At 50.3% G+C, this 25,450-nt stretch overlaps 2 protein-coding genes across 13 annotated transcripts in view; one reads left to right on the forward strand and one right to left on the reverse strand.

The window, feature by feature from the left end:
• The window catches only part of Fat2 (FAT atypical cadherin 2), a 142,254-nt gene extending 127,928 nt beyond the window's left edge, over positions 1-14,326 (forward strand). For all 5 annotated transcript variants that reach the window (XM_087194932.1, XM_021240976.2, XM_004836552.4 and 2 more), the window contains 4 exons: positions 151-592; positions 973-1,123; positions 8,913-9,370; positions 10,493-14,326. In XM_087194932.1, coding sequence (XP_087051058.1) covers positions 151-592; positions 973-1,123; positions 8,913-9,370; positions 10,493-11,025 — 1,584 coding nt within the window. In that variant the 3' untranslated portion in view covers positions 11,026-14,326. The remainder of the gene's footprint in view (positions 1-150; positions 593-972; positions 1,124-8,912; positions 9,371-10,492) is intronic.
• Slc36a1 (solute carrier family 36 member 1) overlaps positions 1-25,450 on the reverse strand; it is an 86,043-nt gene that overhangs the window by 24,322 nt on the left and 36,271 nt on the right. For 4 of the 8 annotated variants that reach the window (XM_013078831.3, XM_021240987.2, XM_013078839.3 and 1 more), the window contains one exon: positions 20,617-24,518. The exons of the other annotated variants lie outside the window; for them this stretch is intronic. In XM_013078831.3, the coding sequence (XP_012934285.2) occupies positions 24,244-24,518 (275 nt within the window). In that variant the 3' untranslated portion in view covers positions 20,617-24,243. Of the gene's footprint in view, positions 1-20,616; positions 24,519-25,450 lie in introns of those variants that run through there. 8 annotated transcript variants of the gene reach the window in all.

The following is a 25,450-nucleotide window of genomic DNA, read 5'->3' on the forward strand; positions in this document are numbered from 1 at the left end:
CACAAATGCAATGTCTAGAACAGCTTGAAAATCACCAAAAACTACCCCTCCTACCTACACATGAAGCAGTGTTCTTTAAACTGGGAACCAGTTAGCAGGTTTCCAAGGACTTCCTGGCTTTGCTGACGGCTGTCTGGGTTTTCTCTGCAGCTGGCCCATGGAGTGCCCTGGCTGGAATACCACTGTGCAGGTGGTTTCTATGGAAACCTCTCCTCCCAGCGCCATGTGAATGACCACGAGTGGCACTCCATCCTGGTGGAGGAGACAGAAACTTCCCTTCGCCTGTCGGTCGACAGCATAGGCAACGTCTCCCTTGTTGTCCCGGACACGTGCCAGGCTCTGAGGCCTGAAAGACACCTCGTGCTGGGTGCCCTTGTCCTCTCTCGTTCTTCCTTGAACATTTCCCAGGGCTTTGAGGGCTGCCTGGATGCTGTTGTGGTCAACGGGGAGGGACTAGAGCTGCTGGGCCATGGCAGGAAGACAGCAGGCTTACTGGACAGATGGGCCCTGAGCCGATGCTGTCTGCCCGGAGACCCCTGCAGCCAGAACCCTTGCCTCAACGGTGGGGAGTGCTCACAGACCCTCAGCACAGGTAAGAGCTAGGAGCCAGCAACCTCGATAAGGATGTCACCCAGAAGGACATAATGGCACCCGATGTCAGGTACCTGATTTCTAGACCAATTGAATCAGGATCAAATGAGCTAAAACACAAAGATCCTCACACCAGTGACTAACTGTAAATAAGTGTGGATTATTGTTAGTGCTGTATTCTGTCCATTGCTACTCTTCAGATGCCTGTTTCTCTCCTTGCCTGTAGGTAGTTTAACGCCAGGGACCACTGGTGTTCGGCCAGAGGCGGCCCCATAAACAGTGATGATTAACAGGCGCACGGGTGTGTGGTTTGCACACGTGCCTGCGGTCCCATCTAACTGCCTGGCCAGTGAGCCTTCACCCTCCTGCTCTTTCTCCCAGGCTATATCTGCAAGTGTCCCCCGCTGTTCTCTGGGAAGCACTGTGAACACAGAGAGAACTGTACTTCCACGCCCTGCCCGGAAGGGGGCGCTTGCATCTCCTCCTCTGAAGGAGCTTCCTGTACCTGCCCACACCCGCACATGGGGGACAGGTGAGTACAGGAGAGGCCACCTGCCCCTGGCTCTTCACTCTGGGTGGGGCACTATTAGGGAATGACCTTTTCATTCTGACACCTGGAGATGTCCCTGGGATTCCAGGGACTGAGTGCTGCAGAGAGATGGCCTGTAGGCTTTCCCCCTCTCCTCTGACCACCTGTATCAAAGCACGTTGGGAGGACAGAGGTGCTTTCCCAATCCCTATTCTGAATCCACTGGGTCAGATGCTTGGCCCAGGAATGTATACTCCACAGCAGCTCCTCAGTTCCGATCTTTGCTGAAATCTGAAAATAAGTGGCTGTGCTTGCTTAGCTCCGTGCCTTTCCAGAAAGTAGAAAATACCTCTGCTTGGAACAGGAGCTGCCCGGTCTCACACCCACTGCGAGCTGTCCGTACCTCCTACCATGCTGGCAGTGGGAGTTGTGAGGGAACAAGAATTGTTCTTAGAATCCTAGAGGTTAAGAGATGTTGACAATAAGCTGGTCCTGTGGCTCCCACACTTCGGATCCTTTAAGAAGTCATGAGAGAGACTTGGGAAGAATAGTTTCCCAGATCCCAGCTAGACCAACTAAAAAATCAGAAGTTCCAAGAAAGGGCTTGGATTTTATTTTTAACAAGGGATCTCCTTGCTAACAGCCTGTGTATGAACCAGTGATGAAATCCACCCACCATTTTACAGACAGGGAAACTGAGGCCCAGAGAGACAAAGGGTTTGCCCAAGGTTACTCTACATGTTGCTGATGTGAGTCCTTTCTCTCAGCAACTGTCATTTCCCACCCAAGCCCCTGCCCTGTTTGCCACAGGGAATGCTATTCGTCAGATGTGTGGTGGGGACACATCGTGCCACATGAGGAAAGCAGTGCTTGCATTTTAACAGAGGAACTTGGAAAAAACAACACTGAATCCACAAGAACTGTTGGTGGTGAGATTTCAGGCACTGGGAGATCTTTTGGACTCAGGTTAGGTGGGGAAAGCTTTCCCAGACCCTCTGAAAAGTGCACAAAGGTGAAGCCTGGAAAGACAGCTGAAGAGAGGCACCCAACACTCACCTGCTTCTCCCCAAAGAGGAACCAAAGCAATAGCTAGACAGCTGCATAGGGAGTGGGCAGCACTGGGAGAGTAATACCATTCAACAGTAGGCAAACAGAAACTTTGTAAAACCCAGAGACCCGGGACAGCATCACAGCAAGAAAAACAAGACATCCTGTCACAGGCTGCCCTGGCTGGCTGCATGACGGGGGTAGGAAGGGGTAAAGATGAAAGAGAGTCCCAGCACACTATCAGCACAGATACTGGCGATCCTGAAAGTTTCACAGTCCTTGCAGACTGACAGCCTGAACAGATAAGAGGTCTGCAATCCACACAGTAGTCTGGCTCTGGAAAAGGAGTTAGCTTCACCTCCCAGCAGGCCACCAGAGTGCCGTATCTCCAGTTTGAGGCTGCACTACTTCGGAGGTCAGAAGCCCATGCCTGTTCTCGTCTCTGGGAACCCACACTTTCTGCTGCCCTGGCTCAGTGGGGGCTGCCTCAAGAGCCAGACATGGCTTGGTAGTTACTGTGACACAAACCCACTGAGTGCGCTACTGAATGGGAAGAGGTATTGTGACACAGAGGGGGAGAGGAGGGTGCCGGTCACAACTGGGGAATCGGGGAGCAGTGTGGCAGTTGACTGCGGTCTCACTTGGGTCAGGACTGGGGGCATTGCCCACGCAGTTCCTACCACTGATGTCCCAGGGCTGAGTACAGCAGAGCAAAACCTGAGTCTCCAGAGAGGCATGCCGGGTGGTTTTGAGCGATGCCAAGGTGGCTTAGATCTAGTCCTGCCCCAGGAACAGAGCCTAAGAAGAGCTGGAGAGAAAGTTTCCCAAAGCCAGTCACATTGCACTCTTTCTCTCCATCCTGCGAGTGCCTCAGCTGAGATGAAAATGTCCATCCCCAACTGTGACTTGATCCCTGGCAGGCACTGAAACTGAAAAAATCAGGGGAGAGGGACTGGGGATTTAGCTCCGTGGTTCCACCGCCTGCCTCACAAGCGCAAGGTCCTGAGTTCAATCCCTGGTACCAAAAAAAAAAAATCGGGGGACAAAAGCCCCCAATCCCTACCTCATGCTTAGGCAGGCATGGCCACAGGGACAGCAGAGAAGAATATTAGAGCTCTTGCTGCCACTGCTCTATGCAGGCCCCCGGTACTGGTTGCCCCCATACCTTGTCTGGTCACGCACTGCTGGCAAGACTGAGTGTGAGTGCCCTAGTGGGGGGCTCTGAGCCCGCCCTCAGCTCTGCCCTGAAGCACCTAGACCCACACCAGCATCTAGTCAGTGGCAGGTGCTTTACACCTCTCACCACTACTGGTGTAACCAGTGCCAGAGACACATTCAAGTAAGAGTCAGCAGACATAGCCAGATACAAATGAAAAGTAAATTTTAAAAAGTCAAGAGCAGGAGTGCCTGAGGAAATCCCCATCATCCCGTAGGGCCACCAGTCCCCCTCTGTAGGAGTGACTGACCACCCAGGGTCTGCGCTCTGGGAGCTACACACCTGCCTGAGCTGCCAGGTGTCCTCACTCTTCTACAACCTGCAGAGTCAGTGGCACCTCAACACCAACATGGTACACACCGCTCAAACTCACCAATCACAGCCTAAGGAGCTACAGTACAGCATCCAACTGAAAATAAAACTCAGCATTGGATAACAATGGTCCCCAAGACAGCCACTTACCAGGAAGGCCCTCCCGTAAAGTGGCAGAGATCCACTTCACCAAATGTGCAAATTCAACATAGACTTAAAAAAAACAAACAATCTGATACCTCCTAAAGTTTATAGCTCTCTAGTAACAGATTCCAAAAATAGTGAAGTGGGTGAAATGCCTCAAAGAATTTTTAAAATGATTAAAAAGCTCACTGAAACCCAAGAGAATACATAAACAGTTAAAAGAAATTAGTAAATGCAAGGTGTAAATGAGCAAAGAGATAGTCTGAAAAAGAACCAATCAGAAATCTTATAAATGAAGACGTCTATACGTCAGATAAAAAAAATTCAGTTGAAAGCCTCAACAATGCACTAGAGCAAGTGGAAGAATCCTGCAGCTTGAAGAAAGGTGTTTTGCAATATCCCATTCAGACAGAAATAAAGAAAACATAATGGAGAACATACCAGATATTTGGACACCCTTAAAAGATCAAACATTCACCTCATCATGAGCATATGTGAAGGGGGAAAAATAAAGGTTAAAGGCATAGAAAAACTATTCAATAAAACCATAGCAGAAAACTTCCCTACTCTGGGAAAGACATGGCATGCAGGTGCAGGAGGCATTCAGAATCCAAATCAACATGATCAGAAAAGTTCCTGATCATAACATTAGTCAAACTGTCAGAAGTATAGGGTAAAGAATTTAAAAATCTGCAACAGAGCCAGGGATGTGGCTCGGTGTCACTGTGCCTGGCTTGCAAGTACAACGTCCTGAGTTCAATCCCTGGAAAAAAATAAAATTAAAATTACGAAAATAAAAATCTGCAACAGAAAAACACAAGTCACATTTAAGTGCAAACACAAAGACTAACAGATTTCTCTGTAGGAATCGTACAACCCAAGGAGGCATGGAATATTTCAAATTCCAAGAAAAAATAACTATTGAATCAAGATTACTATACCTTGCAGAATCCGTCCTTCAGATTGAAGGAGATATAAAGATCTTCCAAGATAAGCAAAAACTCAGGAAATTCGGGCCAAAACAGCCTTACAAAGGATGCTTAAAAGAGGCCAACACTCAGAAGTAGAAGATAACCACCATCATAATCACATGTGACAGTGTAAGTCCCATTGTAAAAGTAGATATGTAAACAAGGAATAGAAGAGAATAACGTTATCCATACAGGAAACCATCAAACTATAAATGAGTCAAGCAAAAAATATTCAAAACCAGAAGAAAATTAATAAAATGATGGACACATGCCTGTATATTTCACTAATAATTCTGAATGTAAATGGTTTTCCTTCACCGGTTAAGAGATACAGACTGAATGGATTAAAAACAAGACCCAATATGCTGCCTACAAGAAACGCACCTCATCAGTAAAGACACACAACTAGAGTGAAATGATGGAAAGTAATATTCCAACCAAATGGAATCTGGTAACAAGCAGGAATAGCTGTATTTATATCTAACAAAACAGACTTTAAGGGAAAATCTGTATGGAGACAGAGAAGGTCACTAATGATCAAGGGATCAGTTTGTCAAGAAGATACAATGGGCCATGTGTGATGGTGCACACCTGTAATCCCAGCACTCTGGGAGGCTGGGGCAAGAGGATGGCAAGTCCAAGCCCAGCCTGGGCAACTTAGCAGCTTAGCCAGTCCCTGTCTCAAAATAAAAAATTAAAAAGAGCTGGTTACATACCTCAGTGCAAAGGCCCTAGGTTCAATCTTCAGTATTAAAAAAAAAAGATATAATGATTATAAAACTATATGTACCTAATAGCATGGCACCTAATTTTATAAAAGAAACACTATTAGACCTAAAGGGAAGGACAAACCCCAATATAATAAAGGGAATTTCAATACCCCACTCTCACCGATGGATAAATAATGTAGACAAGATATCAACAAAGAAGCTTCAGAGTTAAACTACATCTAGACCTTTACAAAAGATTCTCCCCAACTGCAGAATACACGTTCTTCTTTTTGTTAGCACTTGGAACTTCCTGTAGAACGGGCCATGTATTAGGTCACAAAACAAATCTTAACAAATTCAAAGGAATTGAAATCATACCTGTGTCTTTTCTGATCACAATGGAATGAAGCTAAAAATCCACAGCAAGAGAAACATTATAAATCTTTTTTTTTTTTTTCGGTACCAGGGATGGAACTTGGGTCCTTGTGCTTGCGCAGCAGGCGGTGAAACCACTGAGCTAAATCCCCAGCCCAATTATAAATCTTATGTGGAGAATGAATAATGCACTTCTGAATGAATAGTAAGTCACTGAAGAAATCAGAAGAGAAATTTAAAAATTTCCTGAAACCAGTGTAAATGGAAACAACACATCAAAACCTGTGGGGATGTTCAGCAAAGCAGTATTGAAAGTTTATAGCAATAAACAACCTAATGATGCATCTCAAAGTCTTGGAAAAATAAGAACAAACCATACCCAAAATTAGTGGAAGACAGAATTAAACAGCAGAAATAAATAAAATAATGTCTAGAAGAATAATACACGTTATCAATGAAACAAGCCAAACTGACAAATCTTTACTAGACTAACCAAAAGATAGGCAGAGAGACTCCAGATAAACTACAGCTTAAATAGGAGACTTTACAACTGATACTACAGAAATACAAGGGGTCATTACCGGTTATTTTGATAAACTATATGCTAACAAATTGGAAAATCTAGAAGGAATAGACAAATTTCTGGACACACATGACCTATGAAAGTTGAACCAGAAGGATATTAAAAGAGTAGACTAATAACAATGACATTAAATCAGTAATAAAAACTCTTTCAAAAAAGAAAACCCCAGGGCCAAATGGCTTCACTGCTAAATTTTAGCAAATATTTAAAGAACTAACAGGAGTGTTTCTTAAACTCTTCCATAGAATTGAGGGCCTCATTCTACAAAGCCAGCATCATCCTCTTAACAAAATCTGACAACACAGCAAAATAAAATTTAGAGGAGTGTCCATGATAAACGAATTCAACAGCACATGAAAAAGAGCATATATCATGATTGAGTTGGTTTCATTCCAGAAGTGCAACCATGGTTGACCATGTACAAATACATTTAATACATCACTTAACTAGAATGAAAAATAAAAATCACATGATCATCTCAATAAATGTAGAAAAAGTATTTGTTTTGTTTTTCTGATACCAGGGATTGAACTCGGGTCCTTGTCCTTGCCAGGCAGGCAGCGGAACCACTGAGCTAAATCCCCAGCCCTAGAAAAAGTATTTGATAAAATTCAACATCCCAGGGGCCCGAGATTTAGCTCAGTGGTTCCACTACCTGCCTAGCAAGCGCAAGGTCCCGAGTTCGATCCCCATTATCTAAAAAAGAAGCAATAAAATTCAATATCCTTTCACAATAAAAGCACAGAACATTAAGTAGCAGAGTATGTTTCAACACAATAAAGGCTATGACAAACCCAAAGCCAGTATCGTACTAAATGGAGAAAAACTGAAAACATTTCCTCTAATATCAGGAATAATTCAAGGGTGCCCACTTTCACTGCTTTTATTCAATACTAGAAAATTTAACCAGAAAATTAGGCAAGAAAAAGAAATAAAAGGCATACAAATAGAAAAAGATGTCAGTTATCCTTTTGCAGATTATGATTTTTTTTTTGGTACCAGGGATAGACACATTATGATTCTATACATAGGAAAATGTAGACTTGGGCCAGGGATTTAGCTCAGCGGCACCATGCCTGCCTTACAAGCACAAGGTCCTGAGTTTGATCCTCGGTACCAGAAAAAAAACAGAACAAAACTAGACTTCACCAAGAGACTATTAGAACTCATAAATTCAGTAAAGTAGCAGGATACAAAATCAATATCCCAAAATAAGTAGCTTTTCTATACACCAGTGATGAATTTGCTGAGAAAAAAAAATCATGAAAGCAACCCCAGTCACAATAGTCATACCCAAGGAAAAAGGGGGGCTAGTAATAACTAAGGAAGTAAAAGACTGCCACAGTAGAAATTACAGAACTCCAAAGAAAGAAAGAAGACAGTAAAAGGTGGAAAGACCTCCCATGTTTGTGAACTGGAAAACTGACATTGTTAACATGTCCATACTACCCAAAGTGATCTGCACAGTCACGTAATTTCCCTCAGAATACCAATGACATTCTTCGCAGAACCAGAAAAAATCCTGAAATTCATATGGAAGCACAAAAGACCCCAAATGGCCAAAGCAATCTTGAGCAAAAAGAGCAAAGCTTGAGACAACACAGTACCTGATTTCGAGACATACTACATAACCATAATAAAACACACCAAAACAGACATAGAGACCAACAGGACAGAAGAAAACAGAAATAAACCCATGCATCCACAGCCAACTGATTTTTGACAAAGGAGCTGAAAAGAATAAGATGTTGGTAGAATTTCAGGCACTGGGAGATTTTCTAGCCTCGGGTGAGGTAGGGGAACTTTCCCAGTACAGCATTCCTCAAAAGTGAATACACCTGGCCACACAGGTTTCCTACGAGACTTACACCATGAAATGCCAAACTGAAGATCTGAGGTCATAGGGTTTCAGGTGCTTTTTCTGAGCAAGTCACCCTCTGTCAGATGGCTGATCTGTACAATCCCATGTTGGGTTCCGGTAGGTCGTATGATGCCCAGTCACTATCACCAGGCAACCACTGACTTGTATCTGGGATCCTGAGGTTCTTGCTAGGGGACAACTGGGTATGACCCATGCCTCCACTGCAATAGTATGGTTGGTTGGAAATACTACCTTATTTGTGGAGAGAATATCCACTGCCTAGATCTCGTTGGTGGAAAATAATAGACAGGTCCAGAGCCCACATCCTAAAGGTCATAAGTAGGGATAAAGCTGAAGCTCATACTTTCCCAGGGAAGGATAAAAAGTTCTGACATTGGTGTGTTTGATAACTGACTGTCCGTCCGTCCGTCCATCCATCCATCCATCCATCCATCCATCAGATGGTAATTGGTAAGCCTGAGGCTGAAAGTCTCTATCCCAGACTTTGTGCGAAGACAGGGGAAAGGCAGTGTCATGACTCAGTCTCTGCCCTGATTACTTCTATCCCTGCAGGTGTGAAATGGAGGCAATTGGTTGCTCAGAAGGACACTGCCTAGTCACGCCTGAGATCAAGAGAGGGGACTGGGGACAGCAGGAGCTCCTGATCATCACAGCAGCCACTCTGTTCATCGTCATAACCACTGTTGGACTTCTCTTCTACTGCCGCCACTGCAAGTCTCACAAGCCTGTGGCCATGGAGGACCCAGATCTCCTGGCCAGGAGTGTCGGTGTTGACACCCAAGCCATGGCTGCCATCGAGCTTGACCCCCTGAGCACCAGCTCCTGCCACAACTCGAACCAGCAAGAGCCCAGCAAGGCCGTGGCTCTGAATGAACTCATCACTTTTGGGCCCAGCTCGAAGCACCGGCCGGTGGTCTGCAGTGTGCCTCCCAGGCTCCCTCCAGCTGCACTCGCTTCCCACTCTGACCACGAGGCCATCATCAAGAGAACCTGGTCAGGCGAGGAAATGGGTCAGTACAGCCAGCCACCCTTCACCTTGGGACAGATGGAATGGGGGGTGGACCTGTCTACTCCACTGAGGGACTCCTTGGCCACATTCTGTCCAGTCCCCGAGATGAGAGTGAAGGGATGTATTCAAGGTCCCCATGCACTATGGCTAGAGAAGATGCCGGGTCTCATGACCCAGAGTCTGTGACTCACTGTGCTACCCCAGGGTCCACTCCTCTAAATTCCCGCTCCATAGGATTGATGACCATGGCAGAAACTTGTAGACCTGGATAGGTCTCCATAGAACCCCTAGAATGAACAGGGGTGCACATTGGTGCTTTGCTGGGAAAGGAAAAAGCAGCAGAGGTCCAAGTCTCTGGCCAGGCACTCTGCAGGTGCAGCAACCCTGAGTAAGACTTAGCTGGCTTAGAGGAGGGAACTTCACTCTGATTATTATTTGGGGGGTGGGTACCAGGGATCGAACTCGGGACCTTGCGCTTGTGAGGCAGACACCAGAACCACTGAGCTAAATCCCCAGCCCCTCACTCTCATTATTTTTGATGCAAAAGGAAGTGAATCCATAAAGCACTTGCTCTTTTTCTGGCACATTCTCCAGTCGTTACTAGAAGTATTTTCACTAGTTGCCAGAAGGGCCCAGAAAGATGAAGTGACTTGTTCTCACTCACCCAGCTTTTAGTAGCAGAGACTAGGGCCAGGGACCCCTGATATTTTCTTCCAAGCCGTATCTTACTTCATCCCTGTCCACGACGGAGGCCATCATATCTCCAATCCAAAGTGTGTGTCTGGCTTCCTTCCGTTAGGAGATGAAGCTGGCCCTGCTCTTGGGGTGGAACTGCTGTATCTTGCAGGGAGGGAGGGCTGCTCAGCGTCCACATTCCTCTAAGACTCTTATTCTCAGATTAGTAGCCGAGTTTGCAAGAAGGGCTGGCTTTGGGTTAAACCAGGGCTTTGAACTTGCCCTGCTGGATTCCCTATGTCAAACCAAGCTGCCAAGGACAACGTGCATAGAGGGGCCACACACCCACCTGCTCCTTGTGCCACCACCACACGCTAAGTTAGGAATGCTAGCTGGACACTTCTGCGTGGACACCCGGAACTCACCTGACCTTGCTGTTCCTTTTCAGTGTACCCAGGTGGAGCTGCGGTCTGGCCCCCTTCTTACTCCAGGAAGGAGCACTGGGAATACCCCTGCTCTGAAGTCACCCAGGGGCCTCTGCTGCCCTCACCTCATCACCAGTCAACTCCAGCAGGGATCCCAGAGCCCACTGGCCTCTATGGGGGCTTCCCCTTCCCCCTGGAGCTGGAAAACAAGCGGGCACCCCTCCCGCCCCGCTACAGCAACCAAAACCTGGAAGATCTGATGCCCCCGCACCCGCCGAGTCCCCAGGACCGCCTGCTTGCCCCCTGTCTCAACCAGTACACGGCCATCAGCTACTACCACTCCCAGTTCCAGCAGGGCGGGGGTGGGCCTTGCCTGGCAGAGGGGGGTTACAAAGGGGTGAGCATGCGTCTCAGCAGGGCAGGGCCCTCCTATGCCGACTGCGACGGGGAGGGGGTGTCTCCCGCAGGCAGGGCCCGGTCCCCCGCGCCCCCTAACTATGAGGGCTCTGACATGGTAGAGAGTGACTATGGGAGCTGTGAGGAGGTCATGTTCTAGCTTCCTGCTCTCAGAGGAAGACGGGTAGCAGGCCAAGACCTTGGTACCTTCTTTCTGTCTTGTAGCGAAAGAGGCCAGTGTGGCTGGGAGCAGGAGGGAAGGCCCCCATTCCCAGGCTAGGCTACCATCCCCTGAAATGTGCTCTTCCAGTCCCCCAGCTGGTCCCCGAGGTGGAGGGAAGCTGAGGGTAGCGCTCCAAAGCCAGCACTAGGGCCCCAGGAGAGTGGCATGCACAGGGGCAGTTAGCCAGGGAACAGGGATGGGTGACCTGAGATGGGCAGGAGACAGGCTGTCTCCCGGACCTGCCACCTCTCCATCCCAGGAAGGCAGCCTGGAGCTACACAGTGGGCTCTTCCAGGACGCAGACTTGCAGCCGCCCAGAGCTCCCTTCCCGAGGCTGCAGGTTTGTGCCCAAGAGGCAAGCACTAGCCCTCCCACAGAGATGAGGGTCATCTGCCACTGAGGGGCCACACGGTGTCCTCCTAGGAGCTGAGAGGCGAGCAGGTAAAAGCCACCAGAGACATGCCTTGTGCGTGCGTTTCTTGCATTTTTGTCAAGTGTCTCAGGCACTGTGCTAGGCACCGTGTGAGGGTGGCAAAAGCCCCCAAGGAGTATCCCAGGTGCTCAGCCTCCCAGAAGCCCAGCTCTTGTCCCCCACACAAGAGGAATTTGCTCCACCTCTTCAAATCACACAACTTCCTACCAGCTCAGGCCTGCAGGATTCTGTGGAGTACCGTGAACTTCTTTGTTGAAGAATTCAGACCCCACAAAACTCTGGGTTCTTCTTTCCAAGTTTCCCAGGCACTTTTGGCCAAAGGCAAGAAGGAAATGATTCAGTTTAAAGAAAAATTCTATGGCACTTTTCAACCTTGCTGTCTGAGGACTTTTCCCAAAGGGATTTTTCTTCTCTAGACACAAGGAACTCAGAACTTCCATTCTGGGCAAGGTGAAGGGAGGGAGCTGACCAGTGGATTATCCGTCCCGGCTGAGCCCTGCCCTTTCCTGCCCCCTCCAGCACAGCTGCCTGCCGATCAAGTGTTACCTGCACTGACTCAGCCCTATGCATGGAGGGTCAATGTGGGCATGCAACTACACATGTGGGCATCCATGTACAGTATGCATGTACACATGTGTAGTGTGTATGTAGCGAGGAGTGGAGGGAGCAGAAGCCAGTGTGGCCTCTGGTGGCCTTGCCACTCCCTCCTCTGGCAGTCCCTCTCCCTAGTCCACTGCCTTTTCACGTGTGCTGTTTGTGGAGAAAAAGAAATGGAGACTGTTACCCACAGGGCGGCTGCTGCCAGCGAGGGGAGGCTGTGTGGGTGAGGGCGTAGCAGTGTGTGTTGTTTGTGGTTGTGTGATTGGGAGCATGAGTGGTAGGATGTGTGGTTGGCTGGTACTTTTTTTTTTTTTTAACAATAAAGTAACTTTTTACAGTTATATACTGTGTCCCTAGCCTCCTTCAGGTTGGGTCAGGGGAATGACATGGGGGTCTACAGACCCTTCTGAGCCAAGACCGAAGGAATCTGGGAGCTGAAAGAGATCACAGATCATCAAGCATGATGATCCCCAAACCTGGTGCAAATGCTAACAGAGAACCCCATGCTCTACCCAGGTGCCCAAAATTGAGCCCTGAGGGCAGGGCACAGGAAACTTGAGGAAAACATGCCCCTGTATCTTACTTTTCTCATTCCTGAGGAAAAATACCCAACACCCACGAGTTAAGGGAGGAAAGGTGTATTTAGTTCAGTTTGCAGAGGTTTCAGTCCATAATCAGCTGGCTCCAAAGCAGGGTGGCACAACAGACAGGCATCGCAGAGAAGAAACTGCACGGTGGCCAGAAGGAAGCAAAGAAACAAGGGCCAACCACAGCTCTTTCTATCCCTTCTATCTTATCTAGGCTTCTTGGGACAGGTAGCACACACATCCTTAATCCTGGTGCCCTTGGTCCTAGCATCGCACTGTGAATCGATCCCAGAATCACACACTAGATCCAGCCACCTCTGAGAAGGCCCCACCTGTGACCACATGAGGCTTTGGGGGACATCTAGACAGAAGCCATGACACCCTGACTCTGGATCAACTGTCAGCAGTGGTACAAGCCCCTTAAAGGTACAAAAACGGAGGGTCTGAGTGCCTGACAATCCACTGACCAGCAGGTTAATCAAACAGGTTAACAGGACAGGACTATAATCTCCTCAACTATCCACATCCCCCACCATGCTGGTAAAGGGGCTGCATCAGCAAAGCTACATTAGCACATCACTACCCAAGGCCCACAGTTGACAGTGGGGTCCACCCCTGGCGCTGCATGCTCTGTGGATGTGGACAAGTGTGTGCGGTTGTGTCCAGCCCCATAGTATCGTGCTGAGTTGTTGCACTGCCCTAGAGATCCTCTGTGCTCCGCTGTTCACCCCCTCCCCTGAAGCCTGGAAACCACTGATCTCAGCGTCTCCACTGAGTCTTCTTCCCCAAAGTCAGAATCACACTGTATGCAGCCTTTTCGGGTTGGGTTTTTTTTTCACTCAGGAATATGCATTTAAGTTCCCCCCATGTCTTTTCATGGCTCGACAGCATATTTCTTTTAAGCCCTAAATAATAATCCATTGTTCAGATGCGCCAGTTTATCTATTCTTATCTACTAAAGGACATCTTGGTTGCTGCTGAATTTTAGCAACTGTACTAAAACTGCTCTGAACATCTGTGTGCAGACATAAGTTTTCAGCTCCTTTGGGTGAATAACAAGGCGCACAACTACTGGGCCCTATGGCAAGAGTGTGTGTGGTGCTGTAAGAAACTGCTAAGGTATCTACCACTCTGCATTTCCAGCAGCAACGAATGGGCCTTCCTCAGTTCACCTTATCGTTTCTTTCATGGGTGGGGCCTGGTGTGTTGCATCTAAAAACATCATCACACCCTAGGTCACATGTGCTATGTTATCTCCTAGGAATTCTATAGTTTTACCATTCATATTGAGGCCAGATATCCATTCTGAGGTAATTTCTGTGAAGAGTGTGAGGTCTATGTCTAGATGTGTTTCCTACGTGATGTCCCCTTGTTCCAGTAGCGTTTGTTGAAAAGACTCTGTCTGCACTATTCCTTGCCTTTGCTCATTTGTTAAAGTTCAGTTCAGCTTATTTTTTCAGGAACATGAAGATAGTAAACAATAGCTGTCCTCTAACACTGCTGTAAGAAATAACTGCAAGGACTGGGGATTTAGCTCAGTGGTTCCAACGCCTGCCTTGCAAGCACAAGGTCCCAAGTTCGATTCCCAGTACCAAAAAAAAAAAAAAAAAAAAAAGAACTGCAAATGTAAAGAGCTTACTGAAGCACAAACAATAAATGGTGACCATTCTGATACGAAATAATACTCAGTAATCAACAGACTGCAGTAAGTACTGTGCAGGAAGCCTCAAATAATCTAGTTTAGTGTGGCCAAAATCTGTGGCTTTACCACTTTTACAGGGGTTTTTTTTTTTGCCCCAAAAGAATACCATGTGTACAGTATTCACTTAATATTTTTCTTTAAATGTATTTACATTCTCAAAAATATTTTATTCATCTTAAAATGCTAATATCCATAAAGGATTTGAGAGTTACTATTTTTTTCTAACATACATGAAAATATATAACTATTCAGATTTTAAAAAACTGTCTAGCGCCCCTAATAGTCCTTCAAACAGTGATCTACCCTTCTGCTCCTCACCCCAGGCTCACAGAGGAGGCTCCCGGCCAGCACCGCGAAGCCCTGTCCCCAGATGCAAAGTGACACCACCACCGCCAAGCTCTGCCTCTCCTCCGGCAGTCTTCCTCTGGGCCTTCTGAGCCTGCACCTTCCCACATCAGCCACCAGAGGACTCTCAAGCTCAACACTGGGCTGAGCCTGGGGAGGCCCCAGGTTTTCAGGGAAACCCTCCCATCCCAAGCCACAGCCCTCTGGCTGCAAACATGCCGAGTCTGAGAAGGGAGGCAGCTTTTACAGTCCACCACGGGAGCCTCCATCACACCACCCAGGACCCCACAGCCACCTCTTACTGCACACCTGCAACAGGCCAGGTGCTGTGCAGCCACCCGTCTCACCTCAGGGTATCCTCCAAAGATCCTGCGTTAGGTCCCCGTATCCACTTACAGGTGGCAAAACCTAGGCACAGAAACTGAGTAGAACGTGTGGCGCCAGTAATTTAGACAAGTGAGGTCACAAAGTCTGAGTCACAAGGCCAGGGTTCCAAGCCAGGTCAGCCTGACCAGCCCTGTGCCTGACACATGGGTTCATGAAACAAATGACAACTAGAGGATTAAGCACAGCAGCAGGAGTGACTTAGAGGGCTGCATTCAGAACAAACCAGGAACACTACTCTGACTCGAGGTGACATTAACAGAGCCAGCACGTCTGGATTGGGGAGGGGGGCTGTCATCCTTGGGGCTCACCCCAAGCCTCTGCTGGAGCCCCACATGTAGTCTTGGGGCAGCACCTTAGGCGCCATCCAGCAACCTTGAGCACCGCTACAGAAGAGGACCAGAAGTGAGGGCAAGGGGCAAGAACCGAGCTCCCCGTGAGGAACAGCTCCAGGCAGCAGGCAGAGAGGTCACTGCTGCAGGAGAGGCAGCTGCACTCGCCTGGAAGAGCAGCTCAAGCCCGGGGCAAGAGAGGAAGGAAGAAACCGCTTCCTTCCAGTGTGGGGCAGGGTGGAGGGCTTGCAGTCATCAACGTGGCTATATCTCAAGGCTTTCTAGAAAGAGCAAATGTGTCGTCCAAGAACCAGAGCAGGGCTCTGGAGGGAGGCCTGATGCCACAGCTAGAACCTGCAGGAATATCTGGGATGGATGAAGGGCACAGCCAAAGGCCTGCTCACTTTAGGACTAAGGATTATGAAGATTCTAAAAGAGCTGGAGGAGAAAAGATGCCATGTGTAAAGTGTGAAGACGCGGAGAGACTCATCCTGGGCTCCAGCCAGCCCAGGGCACGGAGGGCCACCTGCCCCTCTGCAGGACAGGGAGGACCCAAGAGACCACACAGCTGGCTGAAGGCCCACAGCAGGGTCTGAGGACAGCCACATGCTGCCTCACTGAACAAAGCAGCAGACTTCTCGGGTCAGGAAAATGCAGTCTCTGGGGTTTTCTCCGGATTCCCCAATCAGTCTGTGAGACCCAACCAAGGCAAGTGCTTGGCTAGATGGAAACAAAATTCAAAGGAAACAGAATAATGGCAACTCCTTCCCAGGCCAAGACTCTCCACCCCATCCTGGAGGAGACAAAGCTGCATTCAGTAATCAACCAAGTGTGGGTACAGGATTGGCCCCGGGGGATCAAGGATCTAGGGGAAGTGGCCCCAGGGGACTGGCTCCAAGCACACCGGAACCTGTGGGTGCTCAAGCCCCTTATGTAAAGCTGCTTGGTGTTTGCCTGTCACTTACACACATCCTCCCGTATACTTTAAACCACGCTAGATTATTTATGATACTTAATGTAATTACTAAGTAGGCAGTTGCTCTACTAAATTGTTTAGGGAACAATGACCAGGAAAAAGGCCTGTATGTGTTCAGCGCAGATGCATTTTGTTGTTATTTTTCCAACTGCAGTTGGATCTGCAACTGAGGAACCTGCTCGGGAAGAGGGTTCGATCACATCCCACACAGCCAGGCGTGAGGGTGGTCAGGCAGCAACAGCACTGGCGGCCCAGGAGAGGGTTGCACACTCTGCCAGACAAGACAGGACCCAGGGAGGAGCAGCCATCTGAAGTGAGAAGGACCAGTTAGGGTGAGGAAGGAGGAGAGGCCTGAAGGCATGGGTGGGGGCTCTGCTGGACCTCAGCCAGGGCAGGGAGAAGGCCTCAGGGGAGGCTCCACGACACCCATATGGGGGACTCTGGGACCACAAAGGTGAGGGACGAGGGAAGCTGGGAGCAGGACGTAGATCCCAGGTCGAGACAGAGGTGAGAAGTCAGGGAGACCCTGCCACTTCGGAAACACGTCTGGGTAAGTTCTGTGACTTTTATCCCTGGGTTTACACAGATGACACCACCTCTGACACAATTCAATACCTATTCATAATAATAATTCAGTAAGGAATGCAGGGAGCTGCTGTAACCATCTACAGCTGACATCAGTGAAAGACAACACCTTCCCATGGGATCAGAGGCAGGACCAGGAAGCTGGCTCTGACCACTTCTTTCTGAACACAGCATCGAAAGATCTGGAAAAGGGAGACAGGAAGGAAAGAGGAAACACAACTAACCTGTTTGCAGCCAGCATGGTTACCGACAAAGAAAATCTCAAGAATTCTAACCAACAACTCACAAGATAAAAGATTAACGCAGAAAAATCAACTGCATTACCATGTACTGCCACTGAGCATGTGGAAACTGAAAAGCACATTATCATTTACAATATTCCCTCGAAGATTAAAGGTATAAATCCAGCAAAACATCTGAGACATGTCTGAGACATCTGTATAGGATCTGATAAATGGCTAAAATTAAAACTAGCGACACCACCAAATGCTGGCAAGGATGCAGAGCAAACAGCACTCGTAGCCGGTGCCAGAAATGCAGACTGGTACACCCACTCTGGAAAGTGGTCTGGAAGTTCTTTAAAACTGAAAATGGGCTTTCTGAAACAGCCCGGCAAATACACTGTGGCACACATACCCCAGAGAAATGCAAACTTATATTTATGCAGAAAGTTTTGCACAAATATTCACAATAGCTGTATCTGTAATTGTCAAATCTAGAAATTATGCAAATTTCCTCCCATGGGTGAATGGCTAAAAATTAGTACTATGAAATACTTAGCAATAAAAAAAAAAATACAGTGGACCCTTGACTTATAAACTCAATTTGTTCTCAATGGCTGGTTGTAACTCGAGTTACAACTCGAGGCTCAGGCTCCTCTACACAGCCTTCAAAGTCTCTCTCCTGTGTACAGGTAGATCTCAGTGTCCTTAAAGAAACATTGCCCCAGGATTTCTCAATTAACCCCACATAGGAAAGGATGCTGTCATGTTCCCTCCAGAACTCTCTAAGGGTTAAATCTGTATCAGAGACCATCTGGAAGCACAAGCGGCTGGCATTCGGGCTGTAACTCAAGACTTTGCTTGTAAATTAAAACTAAAATTCCAGTCATAAGCCAAGTTGTTCATATATCAGGCTGTTTGTAACTCGAGGGTCCACTGTATTGCCACAAACAACAATTTAGATGAACCCAAGGAAAGTATACCGATTGGAAAAAGTCAGCCTCGGCTGGGCCTGCTGGAACATGCCTGTAATCCCAGCACTGGGAAGGTGAAGGCCAGCTTGGGCTACGTAGTGAGCTCAAGGCCAGTCTAAACTACACAGCAGACCCCGTTTGTAAACACAAGAAGAGGAGGAGGAGCAATAGCAGCCGCCGCTGCCGCCAATCTCAAAAGGATATGAACTGAATAATTCAGTAATTCAATTTCCGTAACTTTCATTAAGTGCTGTAACTTCAAAGATGAAGGACAGAGTAGTTGCTGCCAGGGTTTCAGGATGCAGGGAGCGAAAACGGCGAGTCCACGAAGGTGCGGCCCTAGGGGGACGCCAGGCTTTGTTCAGATTGCAGAAAATAACAAAGCAACCCGTGAGCTAAAACTGCAGAGCACTACACACGCGCGCACACATACACACAGACCGGGACACGTTTAACCAGAGAAACCCGAACCGGCTGGAGGGAACACCAGCGTCAGTTTCCCGGTCTGATTGTGTACTACAGCCGTGCAAGGTGTTTCCACGGGGATTCGGAAGGAGACACTAGGCCTGCCGGGACGCTTGCTGTCCTTGTCCATCACAATCATTTCAGAGCCAGGGTTAGGCTGGGCGGGGCCGGGCGGACAGAGGCGCGGACAGATGGGAAGCGCGGGTGGACACGGGCTCGAGTCTGGTCGGTAGTGTACAAGGCCGATCCCTCCCACACGCACAGCCGTGGGCCGCCCACGCGGGGTCCCGCTCGGGGGCCAAAGGATTCGCCACCGGGAGAGCACGGGCGCCCCCTGGCGGCATCGACGCAACGCGGTCAGCACCGGGGATAGAGGCCTTCGCTCTCCTAGGAGAAAGGCCTGTTAGAGGAAGGGGAGAGGTCCTCGGCTGTACCCCGAAACTGAGCGAGGCCACCGCCTCCACAGAGGCCCCCGGGGCACGCGGGCCAGGAGAGCCTAAGGCTTCAGGCAGGCCACCGCCTCACCCACGGGGAAACTGCGCGGCTAAGCAAAGCCCGACCCCCGCGGAGGGGGCGCCGTGTGGGAGATCTGGTGCTGAGTCCGGTCAGTATGGGCGCGTGCGCACGCGCGCATACACAGGCACACACACACACACACACGCACGCACGCACACACACGCACGCACACACACACGCACGCACGCACACACGCACACAGTCATGCACCGCGTTTCAGCCAGCGCCAACAACGGACTTGGTAACAATGTGGTCTGGTAAGTAGCCAGTGGCACAGTGGCCATCCTACTTTGTGTAAGTCCCCCCACCCCGTGTGTGAGTGTGTGTGTAAAACAAAACAGGTTCCAAGGAACTGCTCACATGACCGTGGGGACAGCAAATCAAGTTCGCAGGGCAGGCCCGAAGCCTGGAAACGGAGGCACAAGCTGATGCTGCGGTCTTGAGGCCCAGTTTCTTCTGAGACATCTCAGTTTGAAGTCTTCCAGCTGGTCAGACGAAGCCATTCGTTTTTGTTTTTTGTTTTTTTGGTACCGGGGATCGAACTCAGGACCTTGCACTTGCCAGGCAGGTGTAGTTCCACTGAGCCACATCCCCAGCCCATGAGCCCGTTCACATGAGGAAGGATAATTTTTATGCAAAGGCAAATGACTGCAGATGTTAGCTACATTTCCGAAGCACCTTCTCAGCAACACCTAGACCAGTGGCTGAATAACCAGGCTGACACATGAAACCAACCATCACGCCTGTGACACACACACAGAGGGCTGAAAATTCCCACTCAAGACTTCCAGAGCAGCAGGAGATTTATGGAGGGCAGGATTGGGCGACAGAAATACATTTCCTGCTCCTTTTCTTGGGCACCTCTTGATTCCATGGATGGTTCTATCATTCACGCTACTCCTCCTGTGTAAACTCTTGGCACACGCTAGAAATATTTTAACCTAAGATCTAGTAAAGGAATCTGAATTACAGTATAGCAGACCCTTACAAACTCAATCGGTTCCCAAGGGCTGACTGTAACTCAAGTTGACTGTAAGTCAATACAGCTGAGATCTGGATGTTTACCTGGATACATGCTATAGATAACAAGAGGCAACAAGAGGTGGATGAATCTTCCATTAACCTAATTAACCCAAGTTTTGTTCATATGTCAGGCCAGGTGTAACTTGAGGGTTCACTGTACTTTTTTTTTCTGCAGCATTGAGGTTTGACCCCAGGGTCCTTGCACTGAGCTACACCCTCAGCCCTTTAACTTTTTTTTTGAGATAGGATCTCACTAAGTTACTAAGTTGTCCAGGCTGGGCTCTAACTTGTGATCCTCCTGTCTCAGCCTCCCAGACTGCTGGGATGACAGGCACTGAATGACTTTTTTTTTAAGGGAGAAAATAAAGACACAGATTGGAACCTCTCAAAAATAGAAAATAAAATTTATTTACTGAAAAAGAAAAGCTTAACACATGATCCATGTGCACAACCCACGTGAGATCTACAAGCTCTGGCACAATCCACATCTCTACATACACCACGCTGGAAACATCCAGCATGCACATCGCGCACAGTCCCTCACGTCAGACTCACTCTGTGCTAGCTCTTCACTGCCGCGCAGCCACACATCCATTAACATGGCTTACAACACAGCCACCTGATTTCACTGACCACCGAAAGAAAATAGCTTTCCCTGCATCACCTTGATCTAAGCCAAAGAACAGCTAACAGCAGCCACTTCCCACCCTCATTCCCAGCTCCCTCCCTCTGACCTCCTCTCACCAGGGATGGCTCAGTGTACACAGGAAAGGGAGTCACCCAACAGGCTGGCGCTCAGGGCAAACAGCCTGGCGGCCTGCCGAGTAACCGCATGAGGTACTGGCCATGATTTCAGACAATCGGCCTCGCTTCCTTCCCCTAATGGACTGACGTGTAATGTACTCGGGGAAAATTGAATTCTAAGGCAGACTGGAAGCTGCCTCCTAAGCACCGCACCCTGCCACCCCTGCTGTCTGTCCCCTGGGGGAGGAAGCAGCATTCTGAGGCCCGGGGTGACCCTGAGGCCTGCCCTAGTAGCTGACCAGCTACAGGAAAAAGAAAAATAAGATAAACAGACAAAAAACAACCCAAGCGCAGAGCCCTTGCTGTGAGCAGGGAAGAGGATGCTGTAAACGGACATACACTGCGATTCTGCACTGTCAAGAAAGATGAGGTGAACCTGTAGTGTTGGACACGGATGATATTGTGAGAAAGGGAAAATATGAGGGGAGCCAGGCTGGGAGGTTGTAGCATTTGGGATCCACCCTAAGACCACTGCGGTCACACCTATACATGGCTTGTGCAGGGGAAGGGACGGCAGCACAATGTAAGTAACTAACTTCACTTGTGAGTGGTGACAGTTCCTAGGCAGAGTGAAGAGCAAATGCCAGTCACGCTCCTCACAGGAAGCAGCCGCACTGAGGAGGGACATGGCCCACCCAGGAGCAGCATTTGGAGAAAGAACCAAGAAAGCTCTGAGAGAGCTACGTCTGGGCTCACGGGCACCTGAGGCTGCACAGGACACAGGACAGCAGGTGAGCCCACAAACCCCGCGTGCACCTTCAGTGCACCCAGAGACCTTTGGCTCTGTTGCCCCGATCAGACTTCTGCTTACCCGGCACTTCCTCACAGGGGCAGCCAGAGCACAGCGGGAGGGGGCGCTCAGAAGACACTGGGCGGTGCTGGGCAGTGCCAGGCTTGGAGACAGGAGCGGCAGGACTGAGCCGCCCCGCTCCCTCCCTCCCTCCCCATCTTCTGCCACCTTGTCTCTCCCCAGGGCCCTGCGCTGTGCCTCCAGCAGTTCCAGGAACTCAGAGGCCTCCACCGAAGCACCAGGGACAGGACACGGGTCTGCCCCTTCACACCGAAAGCAACTCTCCGGGTGGCAACAGCAAGACGGCCAGGCCCACAGGTGGGACAGAGCTGACTGTTTCTGAGCGCACTGTGGTCACGTCTGAGCCTGAGTCGTGAGAGGGCGCCACCTCTACCTATCCCAGCTGGGGCCCTGGTCACCTGAGCACCTGTTACAGACCCCCAACAGCAGAAAGGCTGGCCGCAGAGGCTCACCCTCCTGGGGGAGAACGAGTATCCCATGCTGACAGCTTCGGGCCTGACACACTGCCAGACAGGCCAGCACTCACCGTGGAGAGTCCACTCTCCCAACCCTCCACCTGGAGGGCAGCCCTGCTGGCTTTGGAACAGGAGAAAAAGAAAAAGCTGGGCTGCCAGGGTGAGCCACAGCCCTCACAAACTCGGATGAAGCACACACAAAGCCCTGGCATGTTCTTGTTCTGCCTTCACCAACATTCAAGGCAAACCCTATCTCTGGACAAGAGAAGGCCCGGTGACTAGGCGGGAGACCCAGGGTCTGCCCCACTAGACACGAGCACCGCACACAGCTGCGGAGTCCTGAGCCCCTCCAGCCCCAGAGGGAGGAGCAGCCTCCTCGTCCTCTGCCCCTTGACGCCGGCTCCCTACTGTGGTCTGCAGGCTGACCTGAGGTGGCCTCGCCCGGGGTCCGGAACAGGCAGGGAGGTTTCGTGGGTCCCCCTGGTGTTCCTCGGTTCCTCTCCAAGAGCAGGGCAAGGAGCGACGTGAGGTGGACCGGCGGTGGACCGGACCGGACCGGCTCGGCTCTGCCCCGCCCCACCCCAGATTGTAAACGGCCAAGTACTGAGCGCAGTGCAGGTCAGCTGGGGCGGATTCTGCGATCAGTGATCAATGTCATGTCACAGTCCGTGGCCCCAACATGGCTTCCCGCCCACAGCAACAAGGGTCCTCCTGGCACCACAGCGAAGGAACTGCTGTCCCCTTTGCCTGTCAGGGGCTAAGCCTGAGAAGTGGGCCCGAACACACAAAGCACCTGTGCATCAGCAGCCCTGAGACCTCTGCCGCCCCTGCTCTGCGCCCAGGACAGGCCGCACGTGCGTAGGAAATCAAGCGGATGGGCAGCAGGCGGTGAGACCTGGCCGCCCTGAGAGGTGCGCAGCTGATCCTGCCAGACAGGTGTGGGCGTCCAGGCGCTCCACACACACCTCCTGGGGCAAGTTTCCAGGCTGAGTCAGTTCACTGAGGAAGGGCCAGGGGATGTAGCTCAGCGCCACCTCGCCTGCCTGGCAAGTGCAAGGTCCTGAGTTCAATCCCTGGTACTGCCACACAAAAAAAAAAGTTGGCTGAGGAAGAACTGATTCCTAATCATCCCAGATTGACAGTCAGAATCTAAAAACAAGAACCTAATCTTAAATAAAAAATAAATATTTTCCATTTTGGCAGCATTTCATGTCTTTTCAGAGCTAATGCGATGAAGGACACATACAACCCACACGGAGGAACTCAAAGGGGAGGGGGTCTGAGCCCAGGGCAAGTGAGGGAGAACAAGGATTAAAAACTCCGGTTTGGGCCGGGGATTTAGCTCAGTGGTTCTGTCACCTGCCCCGAAAGCGCAAGGTCCCGAGTTCAATCCCTGGTACCAAAAAAAAAAAAAAAACCCTCTGGTTTGGGGGCCAGTTTTTAACCACGAGGAAGGGCCAGACAGCCCTGGAGAGCTGAGCAGAGGGGAGAACCCTCAGGTACAACACCGGGGCAGGATGAGGAGGCCTGGCTTTCTCAAGAGGGGAAGAGTCACCTCTCACTCACAAGGCCTGGCCCGCAAAGGAGAAAACCTGGGGTGGGGACATGGAAATGTTTAAATAAAGTGAGCTGTGTGAGAGGAATGCTTTGGCTGAGGCGGCTCAGACAAGAGGACAGATGCTGAGGGCGGAGGCACCACCAGGACGGGGCGAGGTGACACGGTCTGGGTTGAAATTGAGTACAAATGCGCGGCGACACCGCCGTCCCTGGTGGTGCCCTGTGCCTGGGACCCACCTCCCTGCTGCCCGCATGCCGCCGGCCCCGAGTTCCGGTCAGGCTGAGGAGAAGCCAACAGCCGCCCACCTGTCCCAGGCTGGATGCGGAGGCTCTGGGGACGGGTCCCGGACACTAGGGCGGCAGGCAGGCCGGAGCGGCACCCAGCTCAGTACGCAAAGGCACCGGTGGAGTTGGTGGAGTTCGGGGCAGCGCTGGGCTGGGCCAGCTCAGCGAGGGCCTCGTAGGTCCCCACCATGAAGCCCGCGAAGCCCAGGACGCTGATGAGGGCGTCCTTGGCGATGGTGAGCGGGCGCAGGCCCTCGGAGGAGTAGGTGGCGATCTCCAGGAGCGGGGGGATGACCAGGGCCAGGGCGCTGCTGCTCACGGAGCCCACCAGGGAGATGACCAGGTCCAGGCGGGGGATGAGGATGGCCAGCATGCCTAGGAGAGAGCACAGGCCCGTCAGCACTGCTCGGAGCGGGGACGGCGCTAAGGCCCGACCGACCTTCCCCTCGGCTGAGGGGTGCCTGAGACATGGAGCAACCAGCGTCTCCTGGGTGGCGTGGCTTCCATCTTTCTAAAGAAAGAACCAAACTGCACGCCAGGGCCCTCTGGTCTCCACCACACGAGTGAGGCTGTGCAGGAGGAAAAGGGGCAGAACCTTTCCAAGCAAGTGCTCATTTTCTTACTACCGATGGTCCGCGCAACACACACATCTCAAGTGACAAGGAGCAAACGAGGAGTGGGGAGTGGTGACGCACGCCTGCAATCTCAGCGCTGACGGAGGCTGAGGCAGGAGGACCCCAAGTTCAAGTCCCTGCCTAGGCAACTTAATGAGACCCTGTCTCAAAATTAAAAATAAAAAGGCCTGCAGATGTAACTGGGTCGTAGAGCACACTCGGGCTTGGTCCCCAGTACCACAAAAAAACAACAGAACAAAGCAAGGGGAGAAACCTTCCTCCTGGAAAAGATACCATGAGCAATCCATTCAACAGCACCTTCACACAGGTGGGCAAAAAGTTCTGGGAGCAGGCTGACTACCGGCCAAGCCCCTCACACCTGAAACTCAGCCAAGCGGAGACAGGAAGAAGAAGGCACTCCGTACCACGCTTCCACCACACCATGGCTGTCTCGCAAGCCTGTTGGTGCTGTTCACAGAGGAGAGGAGAGAAGAGGAGAGGAGAGAGCCGCATGGACTACACTCGGCCCTGTGCCCGTAGATCCCCGGTCCCCATGCTCCCACGTCCCTGATCTTTCCAATAGCTGAGCAAAGGCCAATGTGTCACGGGCTTCCTGGGGACTACGGGCGGGCGCTGGAATCGACTTCTGCATCCAAATGCTGGTAATTAACAGGGGAAACACTGGAGAAGTAT

The sequence above is a fragment of the Heterocephalus glaber genome, unplaced genomic scaffold, assembly GCF_053883595.1.
Source record: "Heterocephalus glaber isolate CG9 unplaced genomic scaffold, H.glaber_assembly_v1.0 deba00001606, whole genome shotgun sequence".
NCBI classification, from domain to species: Eukaryota; Metazoa; Chordata; class Mammalia; order Rodentia; family Bathyergidae; genus Heterocephalus; species Heterocephalus glaber.